We start from the raw sequence: 27,520 nt of genomic DNA, 5'->3' as shown, positions 1-27,520 counted from the left end.
GAGAGTATGGTTGGTTCTGAACAAACCCACAAAGTCACTTCTGAACATAAACTCAAAATACACATTCTAATGACAGAGATTTGGTTCTATTATTTTCACAAACCAAAGTACAGATTTCAAGTTATTTCACAAATCAGATGATCAAATGAAAATGGACATGAAAACATTTAGTAAATTATTATGTAAGTATTTTTAAAAAGAGGTGTTGCTGTTTAAAAATAATTTACATGACAGAACTTGGCAAAGAGTAAACAAAATCATTAGTAATAAACCAGAAAATGTGGAAAACTAAGAAAAAGGCCCAACGAATTAAAAATAGAACATATCTTTCATCAGATTTGAGATAAGGTATATTGTGTGCTTTTAAAAATATGCATAAAGTAACTTTATACTGCACTTAAATGATTTGAGAAATCCAAAATATTTTCTCTTATAAATATATACTCTATGACTGGATGCAATATTTGGGCAACATAAAAGGATCCTGTAGAAATTTGTTGCTGCCAGAAATCTGGGATACAGGGTTAAAGATGGAGTGAATAAGGCATGGTAATGCTTTGTACAATTTATAGACAGCTCATATAAAAAACCAGCTATCAAATAGCATGACTATAAGGGATAGTAGTTTATGTGGAGGCTAGAGATGATGAACAAAAGGAAAACTGAAGCTTTAGATTAGTATTTTAGAAATAGTAAATCCATACTATTTTAAGTAAAAATGGATGATTTTATTATATAAAATTATGTTGGCAGAATACAGAAAAATTACTTCTCTTTTACCTTTACATATTTAAGTACTAAGCAAAATGCAACAGTTGGAAGAACTCATGACAAACTACCAAAAGGTATTCATTTGGCAAAATTATTCAAGTTACAAAATGCTAATTAAATAAATGCACTTCAAAATACATGAAGTGTAATACAAGTGTATGAAAGTAGTAATCTTAAATTATTGATTTCTTTACCAAAAACTAAACACAAACAAGAAGCACAAGAGAAATACTGTCAAGTTAGACAGAAAAGAATAAATCAAACATATTGTTTATTGGGATAATTAAACTAAATAATTTTTAAAGATAACCAAACAAGTAATTAGGATTCAAAAAAGAATAATAATATTCCATTACTATATATTTTTTTTCTACCAATAAAAGAAGGAAGGATTTGTAGGCCAATTGAATGCTATAGACCCAGGTGCCTATAAGATCATTTACACTGAGTTCTTCTTGGTATGGACATATGAACTTCACTGTTACTCAAAGGTGAGCAAATTTAGGCATTATGAAGGACAGGAAAACAATTATACCTGCAACAGGGCAAAAAATTTACAAATTAAAGTGGCCAAATGCATCTTTAGCATAAAACTAAAATAATCTGCTTACAAATAATTCTTTTGCACTTTAGTAAATCAGGGCAAAGATTTTACCCTAATGAAAAGGCAAATGGGAGGTCTCTGATAAGGTGACATCTTCATAGCTAAAAAAGAGATACCTATCAGAAAATTTGCATTCATATCTATAATAAGCTACTGTAAATAATAAGTTATAAGCTATTGTAAAAAAAAGAATCATTAAGTTCACAATTAAGCTATTTTAAAAATATAAGGTGATAAATGAATAATATGTCATATGAATCATACTGCCAAATCATTATATTCTATACACATAAGTGCTATTAATAAATACACTCAATTCATTCTACAGGAGAAAGAATTGCGAGACTTAATTTCACATATCAGAATTCCTGAGTCTTATCAGAGAAAAATAAGTACCAAAAACCAAACAAAATAAGCCTACTCTATAGTACGGCAAATAATACAAATCTGGGCATTAAGTTAACATTACTTATAGTTTTAAAGATGAAGATTATGGGAAAAATATATATGTACTTCAATGGAATTATAAACATGATTTTAAAGCTTAGGTTTTTTAGAAAGGCGTTTTGATCAAACAAGGTCACCTGAGTGACATCTTCAATGATTGTAAGCCCACCACTTTAAAGGAATAACATCTTTATTTCAAAGCCTAATTATGAATATAAAAAGAAAAAGTTTATTTTAATAAAATGTTTTAGTAAGACTGCAATAGGACAGCCCTTTGATGGAAGACCTAAGGAGGGTAAAACCAATGTAATGAAATTAGAACTCAAGTTCTAATTTGAGCCACTACCAATTTAAATAAATTTCCCTTTTGCTTTGCATATTACACAGTGAAACTAAAAAAGGTATCTTAAGAGCACTTCAGTCCCACAATGTAGGATTTAAGCTTGTGTGTATCAGTATAAATGGCCCTGCAACAATATGATCCTTACAAAAATACATTCAAACAAAAGTTTATGTCTATTTTCTAACTAGCAAGGAAAAGGAAAGCAAAGTGGTCCCACCTAACACAATTAGAAAAAAAAAAAAAAAAACACCGTTTATCCTTTCTGGAAAGACAACCAAAGCAAAGAATGTCCAATAATATTATACATTTAAAATTGCATACTTTTACTCATCTTTATAAGTAGGAAAGATGCTTACAACTATTCATAGACTTTATAAATAAAGACACTAAGCAAAAAAATATTTGGATTATTTCTCTGTTCATAAGTACCCATAAAGAAAACAATGAAGAAAAACTAAAGTGCAGACCTATAGGTCATTACGGGTATAATAAATGATAAAGAGTTGCAGCCAAAATTGCATCTACATTTACACTTACCTATCCAGAAAATGATTCTTGCTTTTTAAAAAATGTGCAATTTAAAAACTAGTCAGTTTCTGTTTTGTTTTGTTTTGTTTTTTTGTGCTGTAATACAATTAGAACTTGCATCTGCCCACTAGTGAGGGGATTGCTAGACCTTGAATTGTTAGGCTCTAACAATCATACATTTCATTAGAATCATACAATATTGATTCCACCTCCAGAAAATTTTAGGGTCCTCTTGTTGTAGGATGAAGAGCCACTGATATTTGGTTGATTGCCTTTAACCAGAGAGGTTTTCAGTTCCATTTCACAAGCTACAATAGCTGCATTCAATTCCACTTGAGCTCGATGAACTACATAAAACATGAGGCCTATACTTATAATAATCTGTGAATAAAAATAAAATATTACAATTAACAATATTTTACATGGAAAAAGGGGAGAAATATATCCAATAAATATTTGTCTTAGAAATGTTACAAACAGGATGCTTGTCAAATATAGTTAGGCAAAATTTTTAAATAGTTTACACACAGTTGTCATTTATTCTTCCTTTGGCTGCTGGGTGTGGAGGGCCAAAATCTACAGGGTAACCATTATATGGTATCCGGTTAACACAAGGCAACTATACATCCCTTTTAGTCCATATTAAATGATGTTTGTTTGATACAAGTCAAGCTTCTCTCTTTGTACCAAAAAGTTTCCTTCAAGGAATAAAAAAAATTTCTACAATAGAGGTAAAGCTGGCTAAACTTTATTAATGTAATAATGTAGTATTATTTCTGTGCAGAACTATAAATGTCCATAGGTATTTTTAAGCCCACTTAGAGAGAAGCACTACCATTTGCAAATGACCTACCTGGTGCAGCCAAAATTAAAAATATTAAGAAACACTTTTAAAAAATGAAATGCTGGACTTCCCTGGTAGCACAGTGGTTAAGAATCCATCTGCCAATGCAGGGGACACAGGTTCAAGCCCTGGTCCGGGAAGATCCCACTTGCCACGGTGCAACTAAGCCTGTGTGCCACAACTACTGAGCCTGTGCTCTAGAGCCTGCGAGCCACAGCTACTGAGCCCACGTGCCACAACTACTGAAGCCTGCGTGCCTAGAGCCTGTGTTCCACAACAAGAGAAGCCACCATATGAGAAGCCCACACACCACAACGAAGAGTAGCCCCTGTTTGCCACAACTAGAGAAAGCCCGTGCACAGCAATGAAGACCCAATGCAGCCAAAAATAAATAAATTTAAACAATTAAAAAAGAATGAAATGCCAATAAGCTTCAAAAGAAATTAACCAGAGATTGTGAACACGAAACTGTCTATACTTTTCAAAACAAAAACAAAGGAACATGGTGAGGGGAAAAATGCCAGTCAAAGGGATAACTAGAAAAAGCATTAAACTGAAAATCAGGTTCTAGTCTTGGTTTAGCCACTCACTAGTGCTGTGATTTCAGGTAAGTCCCTTTAAACCACATGGGCTTCTCCCACTGTCCAAAAGTTGTGGTCCCTCTGTGCTTAAACATTCTACATATAATTCAGCACAATGAATGTCTAAGCAGTCTACATCTTTTAAATGGTATTTATTCCAAAGTTCATTTTAAAGCAGTTCTTTAGAGTTCGGAGCAAATATTCTCAGTAGATATTGTTTAATGTCCCAGCAAGCTTTCAAAGGCTGCTCTAAGCATAGTGATCCTTAAATATAACACTGTTTCAATTAAGCCTACCTATAATTTTATGGGAGAAATATTCTTGATACACGTGTTGAGGGAGGTAGGGGGAAGGGCAGGATACTGGGAGTAAGGTAGGTTGAGTAGATGGGGGAACCTGGAACTTGCACAAGGGAATCTGTACATTAAGCGAATATCCATTACTTAATACAATTCTAAGCAAATTAGTTATTTTATTTTATTTTATTTTTTATGTTATAGGAAACAAAGATATTTATTTTATTCATCCTTATTTAAAACATTTTCTTTTTTAATATTTTAATTTTATTGGAGTATAGTTGATTTACAATGTTGTGTTAGTTTTAGATGTATAGCAAAGTGATTCAGTTACACCCACACATATATTCATTCTTTTTTAGAGTCTTTTCTCATATAGGCTACCACAGAATATTGAGTAGAGTTTCCTGTGCTATACAGTAGGTCCTTGTTGGTTATCTATCTTATATATAGTAGTGTATGTATGTTCACCCCAAGCTCCTGATTTATCCCTCCCTCGCCATTTCCTCTTTTGTAACCATAAATTTGTTTTTGATGTCTGTAAGTCTGTTTCTGTTTTGTAAATCAGTTCATTTGTATCTTTTTTAAAAATCAGATTCCACATATGAGTAATATCATATGATATTTGTCTTTCTCTGTCTAACTTACCTCACTTAGTATGATAATCTCTAGGTCCATCCATGTTGCTGCAAATGGCATTATTTCATTCTTTTTTATGGCTAAGTAGTATTTCATTGTATATATATACCACATCTTTTTTATCCATTCCTCTGTTGATGGACATTTGGGTTTGCTTCCCTGTCTTGGTTATTGTAAATAGTGCTGCAATGAACATTGGGGTGCATGTATCCTTTTGGATTACGGTTTTCTCCGGATATATGCCCAGGAGTGGGATTGCTAGAGCATATGGTAGTTCTATTTTAAGTTTTTTAAGAAACCTCCATACTGTTCTTCATAGTGTTTCTACCAATTTACATTCCCACCAACACTGTAAAAGGGTTCCCTTCAAATTAGTTATTTTAAACGTAGGCCTTTAAATCTTGTCTTTGTTCTCTAACATGTGAGCTCTCTTAAAAACACAAGATATACTTATTGAACACCCTAAGTTTGATACTATGTGGATGGTGATACAATGTAAAGATATGAAAAAAGTGTTAACTAATTGGGGGAGGGTGTGGATGAGATGCTAAGTTCTGCTTAGGACATGCTGAATTTGAGGTGCCTATTAGATATCCAAAGCAATTCAGTGAATGGGTCTAAAGGTATGGAAAGAAGGCTGAGCTGAAGATGTGTATTAGGGAGTCCTTGCAATAAACATAATAGCAGCCACCACAGTAACTGGATTTACCAAGAAGAAAAGTTTTCAGAGTGAGACTAAAAAGCTCTGGCTAGAATCTTGTGGAAGACCAAGTTAGGGATGAAAAGAGAAGGAGGTGCTGATAAATGAGCCAGGCAAACAGCGAAAAAGATCAGGAGAGTGGTATCAAAGAAGCTAAGAGAAGAAGGTGTTTTTAAAAGGCATCGTCAACAGAATCTTAGGTTGCTAAGATGAGAACTGGAAAGTGTATCTGATTTAGAGAAGGTTAGTGATGAAAGCTTGAGGGAAGAATTTGGCGAGGCCACAGAAAATAAGTTTAGAACCACTGAAAAAGTCTTTCAGGTTCCCAACAAGGGTGAATGGGCTACATCTTTACATGGAATTTTCCCCCAGATGCCTTTCTGGAGCCCAGGGCCTGGCAATGTGTACTGACTCTTCCCAACAGCCCAGTGAAGTAAACAAAACAAAAAAACAAAAAACTTTTTTAAAAGATTCCCTATTAAAATGAAAGAATCAAACACAAGTAGAAAGACAAGCTTTAAAGAGGAAGGCATACAGAAAGTGATTTCTTCCACCATTAACTGAAAAGCAGGCCGAGAGTATGAGCAGAACATAAGAGGGTTAGTACATTTCTTAGTTGGAAATTGAGGGCTTTCCCATTTGAAGGCTTTTGATTTTTCTGTTAAGCAAGAGAGTTAATCTGTTGAGAATGAAGAAGGAAGCCAGGAGAGGAGGAAAAAACTGTGAGGAGGGTGAGGATAAGTTTGAAATAGTCATTGAGGAAAATGGGGGAAAGGGAAGACAAAGGAAACAGAATATAGGGCAGTGTTGAGAAACCAGCTGAAGGTTTGCAACCATGAATTAAATATCACCAATTAGCTTGGTTGTATGACTTCCCCAAAAGAGCAGGTGCAAAGCAGATCAAAACTTGCATTTATCCAGGATTGGGGTTTTGGCTGATGAGCACACACAAAAATATATGGAAAAGATTAACTGAATTGACAAACCACGGAATCTAAGTTGGATTTCAGTACAGTAAATAGTTGTGCCTTCCTCTGAACATCTGTTTGGTATTTCTTTGATTTTACAGACACTGTGGACTCTATTTAGGTGGCTACAGTGAGAGGCAAATTTGTGGCTCATTTCTAGCGAATATGAGGAACCTCATGTTATTTACTCTGCTAACTTTAACCTATGCTTCATCCTTTTTTCCTATGCTAATTTTCTCCTTCAAGATGACTTCTTTCTCCTCTCTTTTTATTCTCCTGTATATCTTTTGTAAGCTAAATTAAATCCTCCCTGAAACAAATTACAAGTAACATCATCAATATATCCAATCAAGGCATAAACATGCCTTCACTTTTTTGTTGTTGTGGTGGTTGTTTTTTGTAAATGTCTGGGCTAAGAAACATTTACCTTTTTCTCCTTGTTTTGTATCCTAAGCTTAAATAATTTGCCAATTCAAGCAAAGGGGTAAGAAATCGCTTAGAAAAAAGAACATCCTATATTTTAAGAAGCACCACTGACAAATGCATGAACTAGTTTGTTCTATTATAATTCCACTGATTATAGTTGAGTAATTTACTAAGATGCATAGAAATATAAAGTATCAAATAGTGAATATCTTCTGAAAACTACTAATAATGAGGAATTCTAATTACAATGACAAGAAAAAAAAAGGTGTTTCAAATTGTTTTCAGGAAACTTGAAAAACATAAAATATGCTTAAATATACTAAAAAAATCAATCTGAGAATGTAGTGTACATCAGAATCTTAGAGTACCTTGGGATGATTATAAACATAAATTATTAACATAGATACTACATAACACAGAAAGTTTAGTATGTGATTGGCATGCTACATTAATAAAAATAAACCAACTGTAACAAAAACTCTAAACCTATAGCAGGTTATCTTAAAAAAATGTAGCTCTGAAGAAAAAATAGTAAAGGAAAATAAAAACTGACTTCCTGAATATCAAAAATATTACAAAATTTTTGTTAAAGCAAGCCCTTTCACTGACAAGCTTTATTTATAGTTTAATGTAAATATTCTTGGGCTTACTTTGTTTACTAAACTTGTACTGCATAAGCACAAAGAAAATTAACTCTGGCTTTATTTATCGTAGTATTTTTAATACAGTATAGTACCTCAATAAATTGAGAATAATACCACTAACAGTAAATTTGCAATGTGACACCATATATTCAATAACAGTATAAATTAAAACTTACAAGTCAAGGGACCAGTAAGTTAAGTCAGCTATCTCACTAGTATTATCTGCTCAGTAGACCACTGGTTATGAGCATGGTATCTAGAACCAACTGCCTTTGTTCAAATCCTGATACTACCCCTTGCAGCTCTGACATTAGACAAATTATTATCCAATGGTGTGCTAGTAAACTAGCTCTTAGGGATCAGAGGTGGGGAGCTTGACTTAGAGCACTTGTCATTTTCCATAACTGTAGATACCCCCGTCATGACCAATTTCAAGCTACCAGTGTGACATCACTGAATGTACAATTGGCTCGAGATAATAGATAATAAAATTATATGCCTACTAAGGTTTTGGTAGGCACTAAATGAGCTTAAATATATGGCATATAAAGCATTCAATAAATGTTAGCGACCATCATCATCATCATCTTACTAAATCATCAAAAATCAAGGTGATTTTATATTTTGGTAAATCTCAGGAATGAAATGTATCACAAGCAAATGAATTTTTAACTCTTCCTGCATGTAATTTAAGGCACTGAATAAGTCTGCCGACATAGCAGGATTTTCCTCTTTTATTAACCTCTTATATTGAATTGTATGTACCCCAAACTATGCTATAATCTGCATGGTAGTAATAATCTATTATACAAATATTATTTGAACTTGTAATGGAATACTTCTATACTTTTTATAAAGCAATACTTTCTAAAAAAATTTTTGTTCACATCAAATTGTACTAGAAAGAAATTTACATTGCCAGTATAATAATCTAAAAAAATACCAATAGAAGAGTTCAATACCTTCAAAATTTGAAGGTAAAGTAACTAAGATAAAAACCTAACCCCACCAAATCTCATTAAAATTATCTTTAGAAATGTAGTATTAACACTTCATACAAACTCAAAATAGAATATTTGATTTAGTCATGACTTTGAAAATAATCACTGCAAAAAGAACCCTATTTTTGTCATTCCTTTTTTTTGTGTTTAAGAGAATTTTCAATAAGTGTCAATTCAGTTCTATATATTTCCATATATCCACACAATTAAAAATGTAAATGTTGTCAAAATATGAAGTAGTATTGAAAAAACAAGAAAACGTGTAAAAAGGAAAAAATCTTCTTAAATTATTTTCAGTGAAATTTCTTAGATTTAAATCAGTAATGTCATACAAAAAAAGACAAGCCTTGGTCTTAAACTCACCTGTAAACAAAAAACAAAATATCCACTAACACTTTGTTCTGCAATGACATCTTCCATGGTCCTCAGGGTGGTACCCAAATAAGAATTCAGGAGCTGGGTAGGAAGCAGTCCAACCGAAGATGCCATCAGATAGTTGGGTAAGGAGAGATCAGTAATCTAGAAGAGCAGATTAAATGGAATGATTCATTACCACATAAAATTTCAACTTCACATAAAACTGTGTGTACAAGTCTTGCTAGCAGTTTTCCCTTGGAGTAGAGGAAGCTGAACTACTTTTCAAAGCATTCTGGTTTTGAAAAATGATTATAAAGGGAATACATACAGAATGTAAAAGATTTAGAATGAAATAAAAGTTTAAAGAAAAATTTTAATATTCTATTATTCTGCCATTGAAAGCTAACATTTGTGACTATTGTTTTTTCCTTACACGTAAATAAAATGTGCACACACACAGATCACTCTGTAAAAACAGTTTTTAAGTCTTCCTCATGTCATTAACTATTCTTCATAAGCATACTTAAATGGCAATGTGGTCACTGGGCTTTGAAGCCAGGTAACTCTAGAATGACATTTCAGGGCTGAGTCTTTGAATATCAGTTTTTTTCATTTGTAAAATGAGGATAATAACCACTACCTTACATGGTTGTTGTTAGGATCAGAAATATTTGTAAATATCTTAACAAATGCCTAGCACATGACTGACACTCAAAAAGGTAGAAATTATTATTATTATACAATTACACTATTGGGTTGGCGAAAAGGTTCATTCGTTTTTTTTCCATTAAGATGGCTCTAGTAGCACTTAGGTGTCTTTAACTTCATTTGAAACAATTTTGTTAGATTGTATTGTGACAGCTGTCATATCAGTGTGCATTTAAAATATAGCTTATCAAAATTGAATTTTTGTGTAGCCATTTTAATATTAAAGATGGAAGAAAAAAAGCAACATTTTCGGCATATTATGCTTTATTATTTCAGGAAAGGTAAAAACGCAACTGAAACGCAAAAAAAGATTTATGCAGTGTATGGAGAAGGTGCTGTGACTGAACAGTGGTTTGTAAAGTTTCATGCTGGAGATTTCTTGCTGGACGATGCTCCACGGTCAGGTAGACCAGGTAAGTTGATAGCGATCAAATCGAGACATTAATTGAGAACAATCGATGTTAAACCACATGGGAGTTAGCCGACATACTCAAAATATCCAAAACAAGCATTGAAAATCATTTGCACCAGTTTGGTTATGTTAATCACATTGATGTTTGTGTTCCTTGTAAGTTAAGCGGAAAAAAAACCTTCTTGACGGTATTTTCTCATGCGATTCTCTACTTAAACGTAACAAAAACATTCTGCTTTTAAAACAAATTTTGATGGGCAATGAAAAGTGGATACTGTACAATAATATGGAATGGAAGTGATCGTGAGGCAAGCGAAACCACACCAACCATACCAAAGGCTGGTCTTCATCCAAAGAAGGTCATGTTGTGCATACGGTGGGATTGGAAGGGAGTCCTCTATTATGAGCTCCTTCTGGAAAACCAAACGATTAATTCCAACGAGTACTGCTCCCAAGTAGACCAACTGAAAGCAGCACTCGATGAAAAGCGTCCGGAATTGGTCAACAGAAAATGCATAATCTTCCGTCAGGATAACGCAAGACTGCATGTTTCTTTGATGACCAGGCAAAAACTGTTACAGCTTGGCTGGGAAGTTCTGATTCATCCACCATATTCACCAGACACTGTACCTTCGGATTTCCATTTATTTAGGTCTTTAAAAAATTCTCTTAATGGAAAAATGTTCAATTTCCTGGAAGAATGTAAAAGGCACCTGGAAGAGTTCTTTGCTCAAAAAAAGTTTTGGAAAGATGGAATTATGAAGTTGCCTGAAAATGGCAGAAGGTAGTGGAACAAAACAGTGAATACGTTGTTCCACAAAGTTCTCAGTGAAAATGAAAAAATGTATATTTTATTGTTACTTAAAAACCAAAGGAACTTTTTGGCCAGCCCAATAACACTGTGTGGATGTAGCACAATTTAACCATTCTTTTGCTGTAGAACATTTAAAACTGTTTCCTTAATTGTTTCTTTGTGTATATGTGATTATGTATTTTTTTTTTGCTATTATAAATTTTTTAAATCTATATGAAAACCTTTGTATATTAACCTCTGTGGGAAAACAGTATCTAAAATATTCCCAATAAATCCATCTCGTAGTATTCATGCCCTTGTGTGATCCTCTCCCCTAGAGTGTGGGCTGGACCTAGTGCTTTCTTCTAGCAAACAGACTGCACAGCATAAGTGATGAGATGTTAGTTCCAAGATTAGGTTACAAAAAAAACAGGACTTCCATCTCTCCCTCAAGAAGGTAAGTTACCATGTTGTAAGCAGCTCTATGGAGAAGTCCTTGCTGTACCAAGGAATTGATGTCTTCAGCCAACAGCTAGCAAATACCTGAGACCTGCCAACAGCCACCAGAGTAAGCCTGGAAGCAGATTCTCCCCCAGTGGAGCCGTAAGATGGCTGCACCTCTGGTCAACATCTTGATTGTAGTACTGAGAGAGAACCTGAATTAGAGGCACCTAGCTATGCTGTACAGGAATTCCCGACCCACAGAAACTGTGAGATAATAAATGTTTATTAAGCCATTCAGTTTTGGAGTGATTGTTACACAGCAAGAAATGACTAATATGCAACTCCATTATTTTAGGAAAGATCATTTGGAATGGAATTACTGGATCAAACAGTAAAAACTGTTTTCCCAAAAGGTTCACACTGTTTTACATACTTATCATTAAGTAATGTATATGTGTGTCCATTTCATCATACTCTTACCAACTTTAAGTTTTAAATTTCAATCTTTCTTAGTTTGATAGGGGTAAAAATAATGTTTGATCATTGTTTAATCTGTACTATTTTAATTTATATTTACATTAGTTTTAAATATACATTTTTCTATTTGCACTTCTTTATGGCTTTATTTGTTCACATTTGCTCATTTTTATTGAAATGTTAAGTGTTTTCTTCTTATTATTATTTTTTTTTATAAATTTATTTATTTATGGCTGTGTTGGGTCTTCGTTTCTGTGTGAGGGCTTTCTCCAGTTGCGGCGAGTGGGGGCCACTCTTCATCACGGTGCACGGGCCTCTCACTGTCGCGGCCTCTCCCGTTGCGGAGCGCAGGCTCCAGACGCGCAGGCTCAGTAGTTGTGGCTCACGGGCTTAGTTGCACCGCGGCATGTGGGATCGTCCCAGACCAGGGCTTGAACCCGTGCCCCCTGCATTGGCAGGCAGATTCCTAACCACTGTGCCACCTGGGAAGCCCGTGTTTTCTTATTTATTCTTGATATTTACTCTTTTTATAGTAAGGGCAACTTTTTGTCCATTATATGTGGTAAATATTTTCCTTTAAAGTGTCCCTTTATGTTTTGACATACAAATGTTTCTAAATTTGTACATATATTATTAATTGTTTCCTCTGATTTTCCATTGCTTTTAGCTTTAGAACGTCTTTTCAGATCCCATTGTTAATTTCTGCCTATATTTCTTATTATATTTTCATTTTTAATATTTACCACTTATTCCTTCTGTAATTTATTTGAATTAAAGGTGAGGATTCCTTATTCCTTATTCCTCCCTTTCCCCAGTAGCCAATTTTCCTAGCATCATTTATTGAATAATCAATAACTTCTCCAGCAACTTATGATGTTTACTTTATTATAAACGAAGTTACTGTATATAAAGGGGTCTATTTGGGGCTCTAATACTGTCCACTGATATCTTAAACCTTGTGTTGAAACCAAATTATTGTAAAGACTATCAGTTTAATATCTCATAAGGAATTTCCCATCCTTCAAACCCCTATTATTACTCTTCTTTTTAAAATTTGCATAACCTTCTTACCTATTCATTTTTACAGATACAGTTTAGGATCACTCTGTCACTCAAAAAAATTAGTAAATATTATACTAGGATTAAGGTAAATTTATAAATTAATCTGGACAGAGATGCAATCTCCAGAATATTCAGTACTCTTATCAAGAAATGTTTTCATAATTACTTTAAAATCCTCCACATTTCTTACTAAAGTTTGTTGGTTTTATTCACATATATCAGTTATTTCTTATTAGTTTATTTCTAAGCATTTTATGTTATAGTTGTTGTTGCTACTGCCATTAATTTTGAGAATAACTTTTCCACATCCTTATCTGGGTATTACTGTTATATAAGAAAGCTAGAGGCTATTTTACTAAATTTCATTTTTATTAATTTTAAGATCTGGTATTTTAATCAGCTACAGGTTACTCTATAACTACAATCTAACCTAATAATTATGCAAATCATGTTTTCAATAAAGATACATTTATCTCTACTCATAGATGATTAATTGGAGATACACCACTGCTGGTTTAGAAAGAATACTGCAGTGACTGGTTGTTAAAGATTCACCTAAACAATTACTGACTCAAAGACTGCTCCATGCAAGATGCTCTGGTAGGTGCCTGCAAGAGAGGCAGTACGACACAACTTTTACCTTGAAGAATTTGCACACTGACAAGTACACACACAACTACTTCAGAAACAGGCAGAAAGGGAGCCTTGAAAAGAACTACACAGAAAGTATTAAGGAATAAACAGGGATTAAAATCTCTGTAGGAGTAGGGGGCCAAAGGGCAACATTGTGGAATAAGAGGAACTTGAAATGAACTCCAGAAGCTGATATGGGTTTGGTGGGCAAAGATAGGGGGGATGAGGAAGTTAAGGTGTTCCAAGAAGAGAATGAATAAGGACAAGGTGGTAGGTGACATACAGGATGTATTAGTAAAGTTAGCAGTACAGTTTGGATTATTTATAGGGCAAGGGAATCCTGTAAAATAAAGACAGGGCAAGTATTTGGGGTGATACTTGTTACGGGCCTTGGGTGAAAGGGGAATGAGTTTGTACTCAGTAGAAAAGCTCTGGGGAGTCTAATCAAAGAATGACATGAATGGTGCTAAGTATTAGGAAGGTTCCTCTATCAGTCTGGAGCACTTACAGGAATGGAAAACTTTCTTTAGAATTAAACATGTCAAATGTATAAAATAAGTAAATATGACAAAAATGAATCATAAAAATTATTATACTGCAGTTAATAATAACATTATATGTTATGGAAGTTATTTTTAAAATAAATATTTAAGTTCCAAAATATCAGAATGCAAAGCTTCAGTTCATAATCTTTAAATGTAATGAAGTTTCTCCAAAGAGAACACATAATTGACATTCATGGATGACATCAATAATATCCAAATGGCATTTTAAGAACAGATATCTTAAATCTGAAACAACCCTGCCACTTAACTCTTTAACAAGACCTTTGTCCAAAGCATAAATCAAAGTTTATCAAACCTTTCATGACTGAACCTCATCCTACAGAAAAAGCAAGTGTTATTATTTACATACAGTTCTTTTCTGAAAAGCTGCATAGCTAAATAAAGCAAAGAAACTAATTTCAGGTAATCATTGTAAACTGTTTTGCTGGCGTTGTCAAATAATTTAACCAATAGAACAAAACAATAATACACACACATAAAGGTTTTCAACTATTACTAAGTGTATTAAAGATAAACAGGTTCTAAATTATTCTAATATGGCATTTCCTATAAGCCATGATCCTATTCAGAATCTGCATCTAGTTCCAGTCTTTGACAAACAAAGCTAATTTAGAATACCTGTTCCCACAAAGAGACCCATCCAGCCTTCTTTCCCCGGTAAGCCTTTACCCACCGACTTTTAAAAAAACATGTCTCCTTGTCCTACTTTCCAAAAAGACATTAAATGTGATCCTAGAATATTCCCACTGGAATTCCTGACTACAATACCTTGGGATCTTGGCTCAGGACTGTTTACCTATTCCAAAGACTCCTAGAAATCTCAGCCTAGGATGTCAGTGTTATCCTGCTGGTTAGTTTCTGTGATCAGAAATACTCCAGTGAGAGTTCCAGGGATGGTGAATGCTACCTGATTGCCATCTTCCCATGCTTTTAAAACTCTAGAAGCACCATGAAAGTATACACATTCTTATTCTCAGAGGTACTGTGATTTACTTGGAGATGTAACTCACTTTTCTGGGTCAGTAGGGGTTACTGTAGAATATTACTTTACCATATACCAGATAGATCCTGAAAACAAAGACGTGCCCATCTGAAGAAAAAAAAAAGAGAAAGAAACCCTTAATTCTGAAGAGCAAGAGCTGATTCTTCTTTGAACACATATTTTTGAAGCTGACAATAAGAGAACCTCTGTCTTTAGATGGATCACTCAGATGCTCACTGAACCTGAGACCTGCTGTCCTCTCAGGCACGGCACAAAGCACAGCTCCCCTGGCAACCCTGCCTCCAGCTCCTCTGCTTTCTCTATTTACGGCTGTTTACACAACGGCTTTACGGGTTTTAATTTAACACACTAAGAAACTTCATCATTTTTACAAAGAATATCTTGACACAGATCGAATGAAGAATAGAAAGGTGATCTGTGTATGGAAGACCTCAAATTTTATCCATAGCTTTGTGAATCTCTATTAGTTTTGGCAAATTACACCTTCCTGTATAGGTGTGTTTCTTAGTTTATATAAAAGCAATGCTGCTTATTGACAAAGTTACTATTAAAGTAAATTCCAATTAAAATATATATTTAGCAATATTATACAGAAAAAATCATGAATCCCTATAATAATTTTTAAGGAATGGTCAAAAGAAGTTAAAATGACTATATTTGATCTTTTCATCTAAATATTATTGATAAATTATATATTTTATAATATATATCCTAAATATTGATACTTACTATCAATATTTCAGAAACAGAGAGGGAGAAATAGTCAACAAATGGCAACTAGTTTTCAATTCCAGAAATATGAAATTTTAAAAACTGGTTAAAGGAAAAACATTAACTGCCCATTCCCTTCCCTCCCCAAAATACCTCTTTCAGTGTTCCCAATCTCAGTTGCCCTAGCTAGACACTTCAGAAGTCAGTCACACCACTCATTCTTCCCTCATTCTCACATCCAATCATCTACCCTTTCTTATGGATTCTACCTTTTACATATGTTAGAAATCTACCCATTGTCTGTCCCTATTCCTATTCAGTCTCCCCCTCTCTAGTCTTGATACTCTAGACCTACCCTCCACTCACAACCTATGCTAAATTTTGCAGAAATCTTTTAAAAATGCAAATCCAATCCTGCTTAAACTCCTTCCTACTGCCATCAGAATGAAGGTCAGGTTCTTCAACATGCAAACTGCTTCATGACCTGGCCTCTGAATGTCTCATGCTTCACATCACACTATGTTCCAGACACATCAAAATTCTCTTGTTCTTAGAACATTCCTTGCTCTTTTCTTTTTGGGCCTTTGTACATTCTTCCTTCTGGCAAGAACACTTATACCCTTCCTCCCACTCCTTTTATTTGGGCAAAGTCCCAAACTGTCTTTCACTACTCAGTCATCAATTTCTCTAGGACACCTATTCCAAGCTCCCAAGTCTGCATTAAGAACTCCTTTCAAGTTCTCTGACAGAACACTATTACTCACCAAGTCCCTTCACACTAGAGAGTAACGGAAGGTTTCACCATCTGTTTGCCCTTTACCCCTTCCTCAGACTATAAGTTTGTAAAGGAAGGGACCCATCTGTCTTGTTCCTCATTGTGTCTCTAGTCTTTAGTATGATGCCTACTATATATCAGATACTAAATATATGTTGATTGGATGTAGACTGTATCAACATTAAAATTGTTTTGTTTATAAATGTGGAGACTTATAATAGTTGCCAGTTTATAAACAGGCTAGGATGCAAAGTCCACTTGTAATTGGCTGTTCAGAAACTAAACATGCTTTCCCCCTTCCCCTCAGAGAAATAATGTATTAAATGGAAATTAATTCATTGTCAGCAAAATATTAGCCTTGATATATCCAGAATGCTTTCTCCCCTAGACTGCAAGCACCCTGAAGGATCTGGGATGGCTTTATTCATTGCTATTGTATCTCTAGCATCTAGAACAGCAGTGGGCACAGAGTAGTACCTATCAGTTACTTGTTGAGTGAATACTGAATGAACACTAAAAGCATTTCCAGTAACCTCTGAGGCCAACCTGATATCAAGGTTAAGACACTCTGTGCAGGCAGCAACCCTGAATGTACTGAGAAAAGTCTTGCTACCAGAAAAACAAAAAAAACAAAAAAAAAAACCCAACAAGGCAAGGGCTCTGATAGACCCCACTCTAACAGGTGGAGAGGACATCAGTGTAGAGGTTTCTACTGACAGAGATAGGACAATAAATCTGTCTACAATGCAGAAACCATCTTCATATATACAGATTTTTTCATTAGTTCACTATCCCTAAATTAGGAACTGCTTTTAACAGTTCCTAAATATTTTAGGGGTCACTGATCCATTTGAGAATCTGATTAATACACACATTGAACCGCCTCTCCAGGGGGGGAAAAATATATACATATATATATATATCTTACTGCATATAATTTCTGGAATATAAGTTAAAAAGATCTTCTTTATAGAGTTATGACAAACTATAGGTTTATTACTTCTACTCATTCAACAAAAATTTATCAAATGCCTTCTACACATAAGGCCCAGGTCTAAGCAGGGATAAAGATACAAAGATAGAAAACCACAGTTGACTGTGTGGTCATTTTAAGCCATTTTGTAGTATACTTAATGACCAAAATGTTCATTACATTCAGTAAAAAGTCACAAAAATCATTTATAACATTCACCCACAATGTTATATAATGAAAACACATGCATTAACAAATGCAAAGACTAGAAAAATAAACACTGAAATGTTACTGATTTTTCTTCTTTGTACTTACTATACTTTTCAAAGTTTTTACAATGAATACTTATTTCATAGAAAAAGCAAATACTGTTAAAATAAGTTTTAATAAGACTCTCTGCCTCTAAAGAAATTTTTTTTATCTAGGAAGGGGTAATAAGACATACTGTATTTGTTACTATGATACAATTGGCTAGAGATATAGATTTGTGAATTCTAACCCCATATATGACACATGAAAACAACAGAAGCTGGTGAGATAACTGAAGAGGCACAAACAGGAGAACACAGTTTTGAGGAAGTAATAGCCAGCTATACTCAGTGGTACTGTGAGGTCTAAGGATGTGGGCTAAGGTGGCATGACATTTTTCAACTTGGTCATCATGTCTCAACCTTCAAGACTTGATGACTCCAAGCTCCTTCAAAACACAGACTGTGCCTCTGTCCTTCTATTCCATCTGAACTGTACCACTGGCAATGAATCAGTATACTTTAATAGTAAGAAGAAATAATCATTAGATATACGGGTACAGTGACAAGTAGCATGACCCATCAACTGTGTATGAATGAATGATTATGTCTATAACACAGAATAAGAATTTAAGAAGATGAGAAAACATTTTTATAAAACATACTATCACCAAACTGTTAAATAAAAAGTAATGCTAGTTACTCAGAACATTTGTCTTTTTAAGAGCAAACTCTGAGACCCTGTCTAACCTCTCTCATTTTACAAATAGCAAAAACTGGAGGCCAGATCATTAAATGACTTCACCAAAGTCACACAGGAGCTGAGACAGAACCTAAGGTCCCCAAATAGTCCATGAGGCTAAGATTTTACCATTTTTCCGGTCTTTCAGTCACTAGCCAATAAAATACTTTTATTTAATTAAAATAAATTTCAGTTTGATTGTGAACCAAATTACTAGAAGTAATGTATCTTTTTCTTGATTACTCAAGGCAAACTCTAGGAAAATACATTACAGTTACATTTGCTTTAACTTTGTCTTTAATCTTATTTTGCTATCATTATTTTAGTCAGTACACCAGTTTCACAGCTCCCTGCCCCTCCCAAAACAAACAAGGAACCTTTCTGTTGCTGCTTCTAACCTATTGTGGGCTAATAAAAATAGCCAAAGTAACTAACAATTAGGTAACATAAAATTCTTTAAAGTGGTTCCACTGAGAAGTGAGCCAGGATGATGGGTCAGGCCTTGCACTTTTAAATTTACTCATTTCTTTTCTTTTCTTTTTTTTTTTTTTTTTGGCATTTTATCCACATATGGTCTTTTTTATAAAAAGGGTTTTGCTAAATACAAAGGTAAAAAGATATATATGAGAGCTTAAGGGCCTCTTCCTACAGTTGCAGGGGCTCAGGCCTGGTGGCTGTGACTGCTGTAGCTCTCAGGCAAACTTTTTCTGCAAAGTGCCAGGTAGGAAATATCTTAGGTTTTGCAGGCCATAGGGTCTTTGTCGCAACTACTTAACTTGCTGTTTTAGCTTAAAAAGAGCCACAAATCGTACATACATGAATGAGCATGGCTGTATTCCAATAACACTATTTACAGATGTTAAAATTCCAATTTCATGTAATTCTCACATGCACAAAACATTATTCTTCTGATATTTTTTCAAATCATTTTCCTGGGATAATGTCTAATTCAACTGTGTAGAACCTTGCCCAGTGCCTGACACATGGGAGGTCCTAGGGCAAGTGCTCTGCAACTATCAATGGAATAAGGAGATCTCTGAGCAACCCAGCTCTTCTCAGATCAACAATAGAATCTTAGGTAAGTTCATGACTCTACAATTTACTAACTGTATGTTCCTGGGATAGTTAGTTCATCACTCTGCCTCAACTACCTTTGCTTAAGATGAGGATTAGGGTTTATATGAGTCTTAAATAAGCAATGTGTACATATTAGAAGAACAGTGCCTGTCAGTTAGTAAGTACAATATAAATAATGGTTAAATTACAACAATAACAACAAAAAAAACTTTGAGTATCAATGTCCTTTTTTTGGAACGCAGAGGATAGACAGAAAGAAATAGTAAGTAATGAGCAAGCTATATATTTTATCACAGCTTTGTAGTAGGTATTAGTAAACACATTTTACAACAGAAAGTATGGCTCAAAAGAGTGGCTCAAGATGTCAGAGTAAATGTTAGAACTAAATCTAACTTCAAGTGTGTGATATTTTGTCCTCTATATAACTGCCTATAAGTCACTAATAACTCCTCAGAGGACTGTTGTGATGATTAAGGAATATCATGTATGTAAATTTGCTCTGCATACTGTAAAGTGGTATACAACATATGAATAAGAGGATCTTCCATGCTATTTTTTATGTTTTTATTTGAGGTTTCAAAGATTTAACCATGATGGACAGAAAATTTCCCATGTGGAATTGTTTGAGAAGTTTTTCTATGACCGAAGTGAAAACAGAGAATGATTTTTAGGATCTCCTATGGAACAACAGCAACAACAAAATCAAACTCTTCTGGAAGTTGCAAGCACCAATATGAATACCGTTACCCATAACAACCAATTATCGTGTAATATATTTGGATTAAAGTTGACATTTCACTGGTGGTAACTTTAAACTGTATAAGTTCAGATGTCTCCAAGGGGGCATCTTATAGGAGACCTTACAAGAATGCTTTAATGCTTACTCAATACAGAATGGGATGTTATTCTTATGAATGTTTACAGTTTTCAACTTTATCATCAAAAAGGAAATCCTGAAATTCTGAGGCTACAGACAAGATTTGCTATGTCTGAATCAGAAATAATCATGTCTACCTCTTAGAATGAGGATGAAATAAGTTAACACATCAAAGGGCACTTAGTAATTGTGGAATGATAAGAGAGAGGCTATAGAGGTAAGATGAGGATTGGGAATTTATCCTGAGGGGACAAGAAAACCCACTTGAGAGTTTCCCTGCAGGGAGTACCAAGATCGGATATGCATTCTAGAAAGATCTTTCTGGAGAGAGAAAAAATTAGAAATCCTTGTTTAAGAAGCAAGGAGACCAGATGGGAGGCTGAGATGCCTGAACCAGGGTAGTGGCAGTGGACTGAACTGAAGGACCTGGGAGGCAGAATCCATAAGTCAAGTGCCAGAGTCATGAAGACTGCTACCAAACACTCCAGTTCTCTCTCCTTCCTGGCACACACACTACCCCTTTGAAGTTAGCTGTGGCCATGTAACTTGTTCAGGCCAGGAAAAAGTGAGATTACTTCCAGGTGAAAGCTTTAAAAACGAGTGTGCAATTCACCATGCCACATAAAGCAAGTGAAAGATGGTGGCTCTGTCATCCTGGATCCCAAAGTAAAAACGACATAAAGCAGAGACTCCCCACCCCTTCCCCAAACCAAGTTGAACCTGGATCTGTGTCAAGTAAGTAAACAAACCTTTGCTTTTTTCTTTTTTTTTTTATACTTAAAGAACATATATTTATGAGAAGTCATGAGAAAAATATGGCATCATATGCAATATAGAGTCTATTTAATAAAAACAAAAGTTTTAATTGTATTATAAATGCTGGAAGCATATATTATAGTCCCCCAAATCATAAAAGCTGAATTCAAAATATAAATTAATCTCCCTCTCATCATAAACAATAATTCAAGCTACATTTTTTACAAACCTTTGCTTTTTAATGCACTGAGGTTTGGGGGTTGTTACTGTAGCATAATTTAGCCTATCCTGACTGAAGCAGTAAGAAATAGTCATCCTAGATATGTGCCCAGATAAGAACAGTACCTAGAAACACCGACTACACGTCTAGAAATCTGTCTTAATGTACAATAATACCTACAGATACAAGATTACATCAAAAACACTGGTCGGGGGGGAGGGGTTAACTATTTCCCAACAGAAACAATGAGTGCATTTTTAAAAGTGGAAAAAATTTAAATATGTCCTTGGGAAATTATATTTCTTATAATCTAAGAATTGATACAATGAAGTGTTATGTACTTATTTTCCGTTTCAAGCTTTTCAAAAGTGGAGTGTCAGTTTGCTTATCCCTTTTTAGCACATATGGGAGAAGGAAAGAAATAAAGTTAAGAATAGATAGGAAGCAAGGGAGAGCGCCTTTCCTTCTTCCATACATTCACCTTTTACAACCAGTTCCTGCCTCTAAAATATAAAAACCACTACACCTCCACCACTAAGAATAATAATTGCTAATAATTTTTGAGAATTGAGTATGTGCCAGGCAAATACTCAATGCCTTCACTGCATTAGCTTATTTAAGCCTCATAACTCAGCACAGACTAATAATCAAGGACTGTCTATTTCCAAAGCCTGTGCCCTTCATGACCACTATACTTCACTTTCTCTTTGAAGTAGGCCCAGATAAATTTCTTTAATCATGGCCACTGATTAAAGATCAATCAATCGTGGACACTGAAGATGAGATTTAACTGAAATAGCAGGGAAAAGGGATAATTTAAAAGATAGGTAGGGAAGAAGAAAACAAAAGAAATATGCCTGGAAAGGGGGCAGCTGTGGGTAGCCTGAGGGGTAGAAGGGCAGAGAGGGTAGAGGCAGACTGAAGTTCTAGAAGGCAGAAGGGAAAGTTAGGCTAAAACAAAAATCAGCCTAAACTAAGCTTTCCTTTCACTCACATACCCTGGGTGAATTCAGTAAACAGTTTTGGTTGAAAGAGCTACTAAGCAGACAGTTAATAAAATAGATAGATATAATATATATAATATAATTATATATATATATTATATATTATAATTATATAATATATAATATAATAGATATAATAGACTATATCCAATGGCTCCACAACCCCCCTGCTTATGGCCAAGAGTGAGAATTTCACACAGTACCATGCACTTTTTCAGCTGATCTGGGGTTTATAACTCAGCTCACCACTTGGTAGGTGGGTGATCCTGAACAAGTTCCTGGATGCTTGAGCCTCCATTTCTTCCTCAGAAAAACTGTACCAATAATACCTATTTCAAGAGGCCAGTTTTCTTTTTTTCCTTCTTTTCTCTTGACCCCACAAGGCCAACTGAGAATTGCCCCTTGTCAAGTTTGGTTTCAATTACATAATTACCTTAAATTATTTCCAAGTACAAAGTATAACTTCTTAATCACATGTTTAATATGTTTAAGAGATTACTTTTTAAAAAACCTATCTTATTTTTAATTAATAAATATATAGAGTCCACATTATATACCCGGGACTATACTAGGTACTAAATATACAATGAAGAAACAGAGTCATGGGTTGAGACCCTATCTTCAAACCATAGTGCAAAGTTTGACTCTACCTAGGTGACCCTGGGTAATAACAACAGTAATGACGACAAAAGCCAACATGTGAGTGTTTGTTAATCCAGGGTCAGTACCATGTATTTATTTTATGTAATTGTCTCAATAATCCTATGAAGTAGGTACCGTTACTTTCCCCATTTTGCAAATAAGAAAATGAACCACAGAGAGGATAAGTAACTTGACCAAGGTCAACAGATTCTATGGGGACAGTAGATTTCCAGAGCACCACCCCTGTGTTCTAGACTATTAGACAATAGTCTATAAAATATGTACAATCACCTTCTGCAGGGTTAGTTTAGATTAGAAATAATATGTGGGAAAGAGCCTAGGATAGTAGGCACATGGTAGGTGGACAAGAAAATGCACAAGGAAATAAACTATACTAGAGAGGAAGCAAACTAAAGGAATGAAACTATTCAGGTTCCTTAGTTCCCACTCTCTTTCAAAGTCTTAGGATACTTGATCTATTATTATCCAAGGTTGGGTCAAAGTTCATGTTTATAGGTGGTTGTGAAAAGGTAAAATTTTAAGGAAGAGAACATACCAAACTGCCTTTAAACACCAAACTTTATCTGTACAGAAAACTCCTTATCTATTTCCATGCCTCCACAAGCTTCAATCTACAGTTATTACTGCTGTTGGTTAGAATCAACATGGGATTTGCAAAAGGCATTTAAAAAGAAAAGAAGAAAGATAAAATCTTAACTTCATCACAGAGAGGTAGGTTGGTTAGAACTATTCTTAACATAAAACAAAATGAGAAAGTTTCTAGAGACTAACAATTTATTTTTGAGACAAAACAATGTGTCAGAATAACATAAAATACATTGATTCCTATGGATTTGAGCGCTAAATCTCTTTCTTCACACAGAGTTTTCTTTAGGTCTAGCTGAAGGGTTGAGTTCCTGGGAATCTCTATATGAACTCTTTGAACTTTAGAATCATTGAATTTGAGGAACTCAGTAACTAGTTCAACCCCTTCACTTTAGAAAAGTGGAAAGCAAGAGCAGATAGTGTTAATAATTTGTTCCAAAGACACTAAGTTTGTAAATACTGGATTCCTTTCTTCCAATGGGATGGTTTCCTCACTTCGCAGTGTTTCTATTCCTCAGTCAGTTACAATGTGATGTACATTAACTAGAAAAACCTAAACTGAATAAGCAGAACATATGAATACACGGCAAATAGAGCATAGAAGGTGTGTAAAAAGACAAATATATTCTCACTGGGAAAAAGGTTATCTGTCCTATTTTGTTTTATCCTACTACTTAGTGATTTCAAAATGAAGTTCCTCCAAAAAAAGATAAAAAGGAGGCTTCCCCCCATTACACTGTATTAAAGCAAATTACTTGATGGAAAAAAAAAAAGCCTATTAAAATTTTTAGGTAACTCCAAAATATGGAGTCTGTAACTACCCTCTACACTGTTTACCCAAACAATTCCTTTAGCCCCACGTTGTTAAAAACTTGAGTCAAAACACTGGATGCATTTACGCAGGTTAGAGAGAAAGCTAGGCATGTGAAGCCTTTACTCCCTGACTGTTGCCAAAGCTGCTACAGAAATCAGATGACAAATGTTTAAAATGGATATTTCCACTCATCTCCCCTCATACTTAAAAGGGCTCTTCATTTCTTTTTATATCTTTATTGGAGTATAATTGCTTTACAATGTTGTGTTAGTTTCTGCTGTACAACAAAGTGAATCAGCTATGTGTATACGTATATCCCCATATTCCCTCCCTCTTGAGCCTCCCTCTCACCCTCTCTAGGGCTCTTCATTTTTAATCAAACTCATATGCCAAAAAAGGAGTAGTTCTTTCTCTACCAAATCTCCTATTGAGGGCCGGACTTAGATTTGCTTTATTTGTTTGAGATTTCTCAGGGTACGACGGAAAGTAATTTTAATTCCTGTTGTTAATGTCACTTCTCTGCTGGCATTTATCTGTTGGAGCGTCCTCCTAGGGCTGTCACAAGATCGCTCAAAAACAGACTTGGAGAGAGATGGACCAGCGGGACACCACTTACCGAAAACACTGCATTCTGAAGCCCAAAAGGTATGGGGGTCAGTCTGGCCAGTGCCACCACTTTCAGGCCACTTCCTCCCTCCACGACGCGAATAACGGCGCTCAGCTTCTCGCTGCTTTGGATCCTGGCGGTCACCCAGGCGGTGAGCAGCCGCTTGCAGACCACATGGGCGATGAAGGTGCCGATGAGGACGCCCACCACCATCAGTCCCATGCCCAGCACGAAGCCGTACAGGTAGCCGGCGGCCACGTTGAGCACGATGTACCCCCAGCCGCAGGGGAACGAGACCACGATGAAGCCCACCACGAAGAGCAGGACCCCCAGCAGCGAGTCAAGGCTCTCTACCCAGAGCAGGAGGTGCTGCAGGTAGCGGCGGACCAGGGCCAGGGAAGCGAAGCACACCGCGGCCAGCACGCAGACCAGCACCAGGCTCCGGCACCAACAGGTGCTGCCGAGGCAGCAGCAGCGCCAGTTTCTCACCTCGGCCACGCCGACCACCACGCCGCCGCCGCTGCCGCTCCCGGGGCTGCCCGCCAAGGCCGCGCCCGGCGCCGGCAGCTCAGAGGCCGCAGGCTGACCGTGGTGCCCCAGATAGGCTCCGAGCAAGGCTCCGGAGGCCGCCGCCGCCGCCGCCGCCTCCGCCGCGCTCGCCCCGCCCCCGCGGGGAAGGCGGTCCGCTGAGTCGTGCCCGCCCGCCGCCCGCGAAAGGGCCCAGCGGGGCGGCAGTTCTGCGCGGCCCGGAAGGGTGTCGTGCTGCAGAAGTCGGGGCAGCGTCTGAAGCAAGCTCCTGCTGGGGCTCCACATGCCTCGGCCCCAAACAGGCCCTCAGCCGACCAGTCCCGCCGCCGCCGCCGCCGCCGCCACCGCCGCCGCCGCGCCCATCAGGCAGCGGCCGTTCATGGCGCCCCGCACGCCTGGCCTTGACTCCCCGCGTTCGCTCAGGTGGCAGTAGAGGGCCTCAGAAAAAGGCAAGGACTCGGAGACGGTGGGATGATGCCGCTGAGAGTGAGAACACTCCAGACCCAACACAAGCAGTGCCCTCCCCCTTTCGGCCAGAGGGGGCGGGGCCTTAGGCGCGCGGGGCGGGGCCTGGCGCGAGCTACATTTTGGCCCCGCCCCCGTGACGCACAGCCCCGCCGGCTGAGCCGGTAAAGAACAGAGGAGTAGTGACAGCGTAGGGAGGGCTGGGATGCTGAGGGGAGCGGTTGGGAGGGCAGAAAGAGCAGAGAGTAAGCGGGCACCGGAGAAGGAGGGGACTGCAATGAGGTGTAGAGTCGGGTGACGCGCGGTGAGCGCGGGGAGCGCCGGGCGCTCCCGGCCTTCCTATTAGGCGTGCGCGTGCCTGCCTGTCAGGGCAAGCTCTCCTTTCCTCGGACCCAGTCGCAGTCCGCCAGCTGCTTGGATCCTTGCCCAATACCTGTTGGTTGTTTCTGCAGTAACCTCTGATCGTTCACATCCACAGCTCCTTTGGTGACACTAGAGGAAAAAGTTCTTGATCTACTTTAAGGAGGATTTGCTAATTTTTACCTACCCAGGTAGTGAAGTCTCCGTGTAGGTTTCAGGTCGTCGTTTGGTCCTTAAGGAACTGAAGGAATTAGGTACAAAGGCCCAGCCTTGACAGAATGCCACTTCTAACCCCAGAAGTCCTTTACTGAGCGCCAGACACCTGGACTAGGGACTTCTCAAAAAGATTCACGGAAGGACATTTTTAGGATTCGCAGTATCAGATGGCTCCTTCTCAAACTTTTTTTGCTGGTTTCCTTTCTTCTTTTTGCCCTCTAAGGTTAGTGTTCCCCAGGTCCTCTTTTTTCCTTCTCCCTATTTAGAGCTCGCTGAACCCTCTCATCTGAGCCCATAGCTTTGATCCCACTGTGTCCCCATATGCTGATAAGCCCCAAGTCTGTGTCTCTTTTCCTATCCCTACCTTGCAGTCCAGCCTGTGGACACATCCAGATGGAATTCCTGTAGGCACCTCAAACTCAGCATAGCATGGTAGAAAGATACCAACTTCGGCTCTGGTGCAGAACAGATTTGGTAACTATGTAACTGGTCATTAATCCCTGAATCTCAGTGTTTGTTTTTAAATTGCAAAATGAAGATAATAGTACAATTTTAACTCATAAAACTGTTGTGAGGATTAAATAAAATAATAAAGATGCTTGGCACTGTGCCTGAAATCAATATGGGAAGGTATCCATAATTAAACAGTATT

The 27,520-nt window shown here is 36.6% G+C and overlaps 1 protein-coding gene across 1 annotated transcript; it reads right to left on the bottom strand.

The window, feature by feature from the left end:
• Positions 1 to 706: 706 nt before the first annotated feature.
• Positions 707 to 26,342, bottom strand: TMEM64 (transmembrane protein 64). Its single transcript, XM_036830987.1, has 3 exons — positions 25,309 to 26,342; positions 9,156 to 9,311; positions 707 to 3,074 (listed from the first exon to the last, which is right to left on the bottom strand). Exons 1-3 carry the CDS (start codon positions 26,110 to 26,112, stop codon positions 2,883 to 2,885), a joined length of 1,152 nt encoding a protein of 383 aa, XP_036686882.1. The 5' UTR covers positions 26,113 to 26,342; the 3' UTR covers positions 707 to 2,882.
• Between the last annotated feature and the right edge of the window lie 1,178 nt (positions 26,343 to 27,520).

The sequence above is a fragment of the Balaenoptera musculus genome, chromosome 17 (genome assembly GCF_009873245.2).
Source record: "Balaenoptera musculus isolate JJ_BM4_2016_0621 chromosome 17, mBalMus1.pri.v3, whole genome shotgun sequence".
NCBI lineage: Eukaryota > Metazoa > Chordata > Mammalia > Artiodactyla > Balaenopteridae > Balaenoptera > Balaenoptera musculus.
This window is presented reverse-complemented; position numbering and strand designations above follow the sequence as displayed.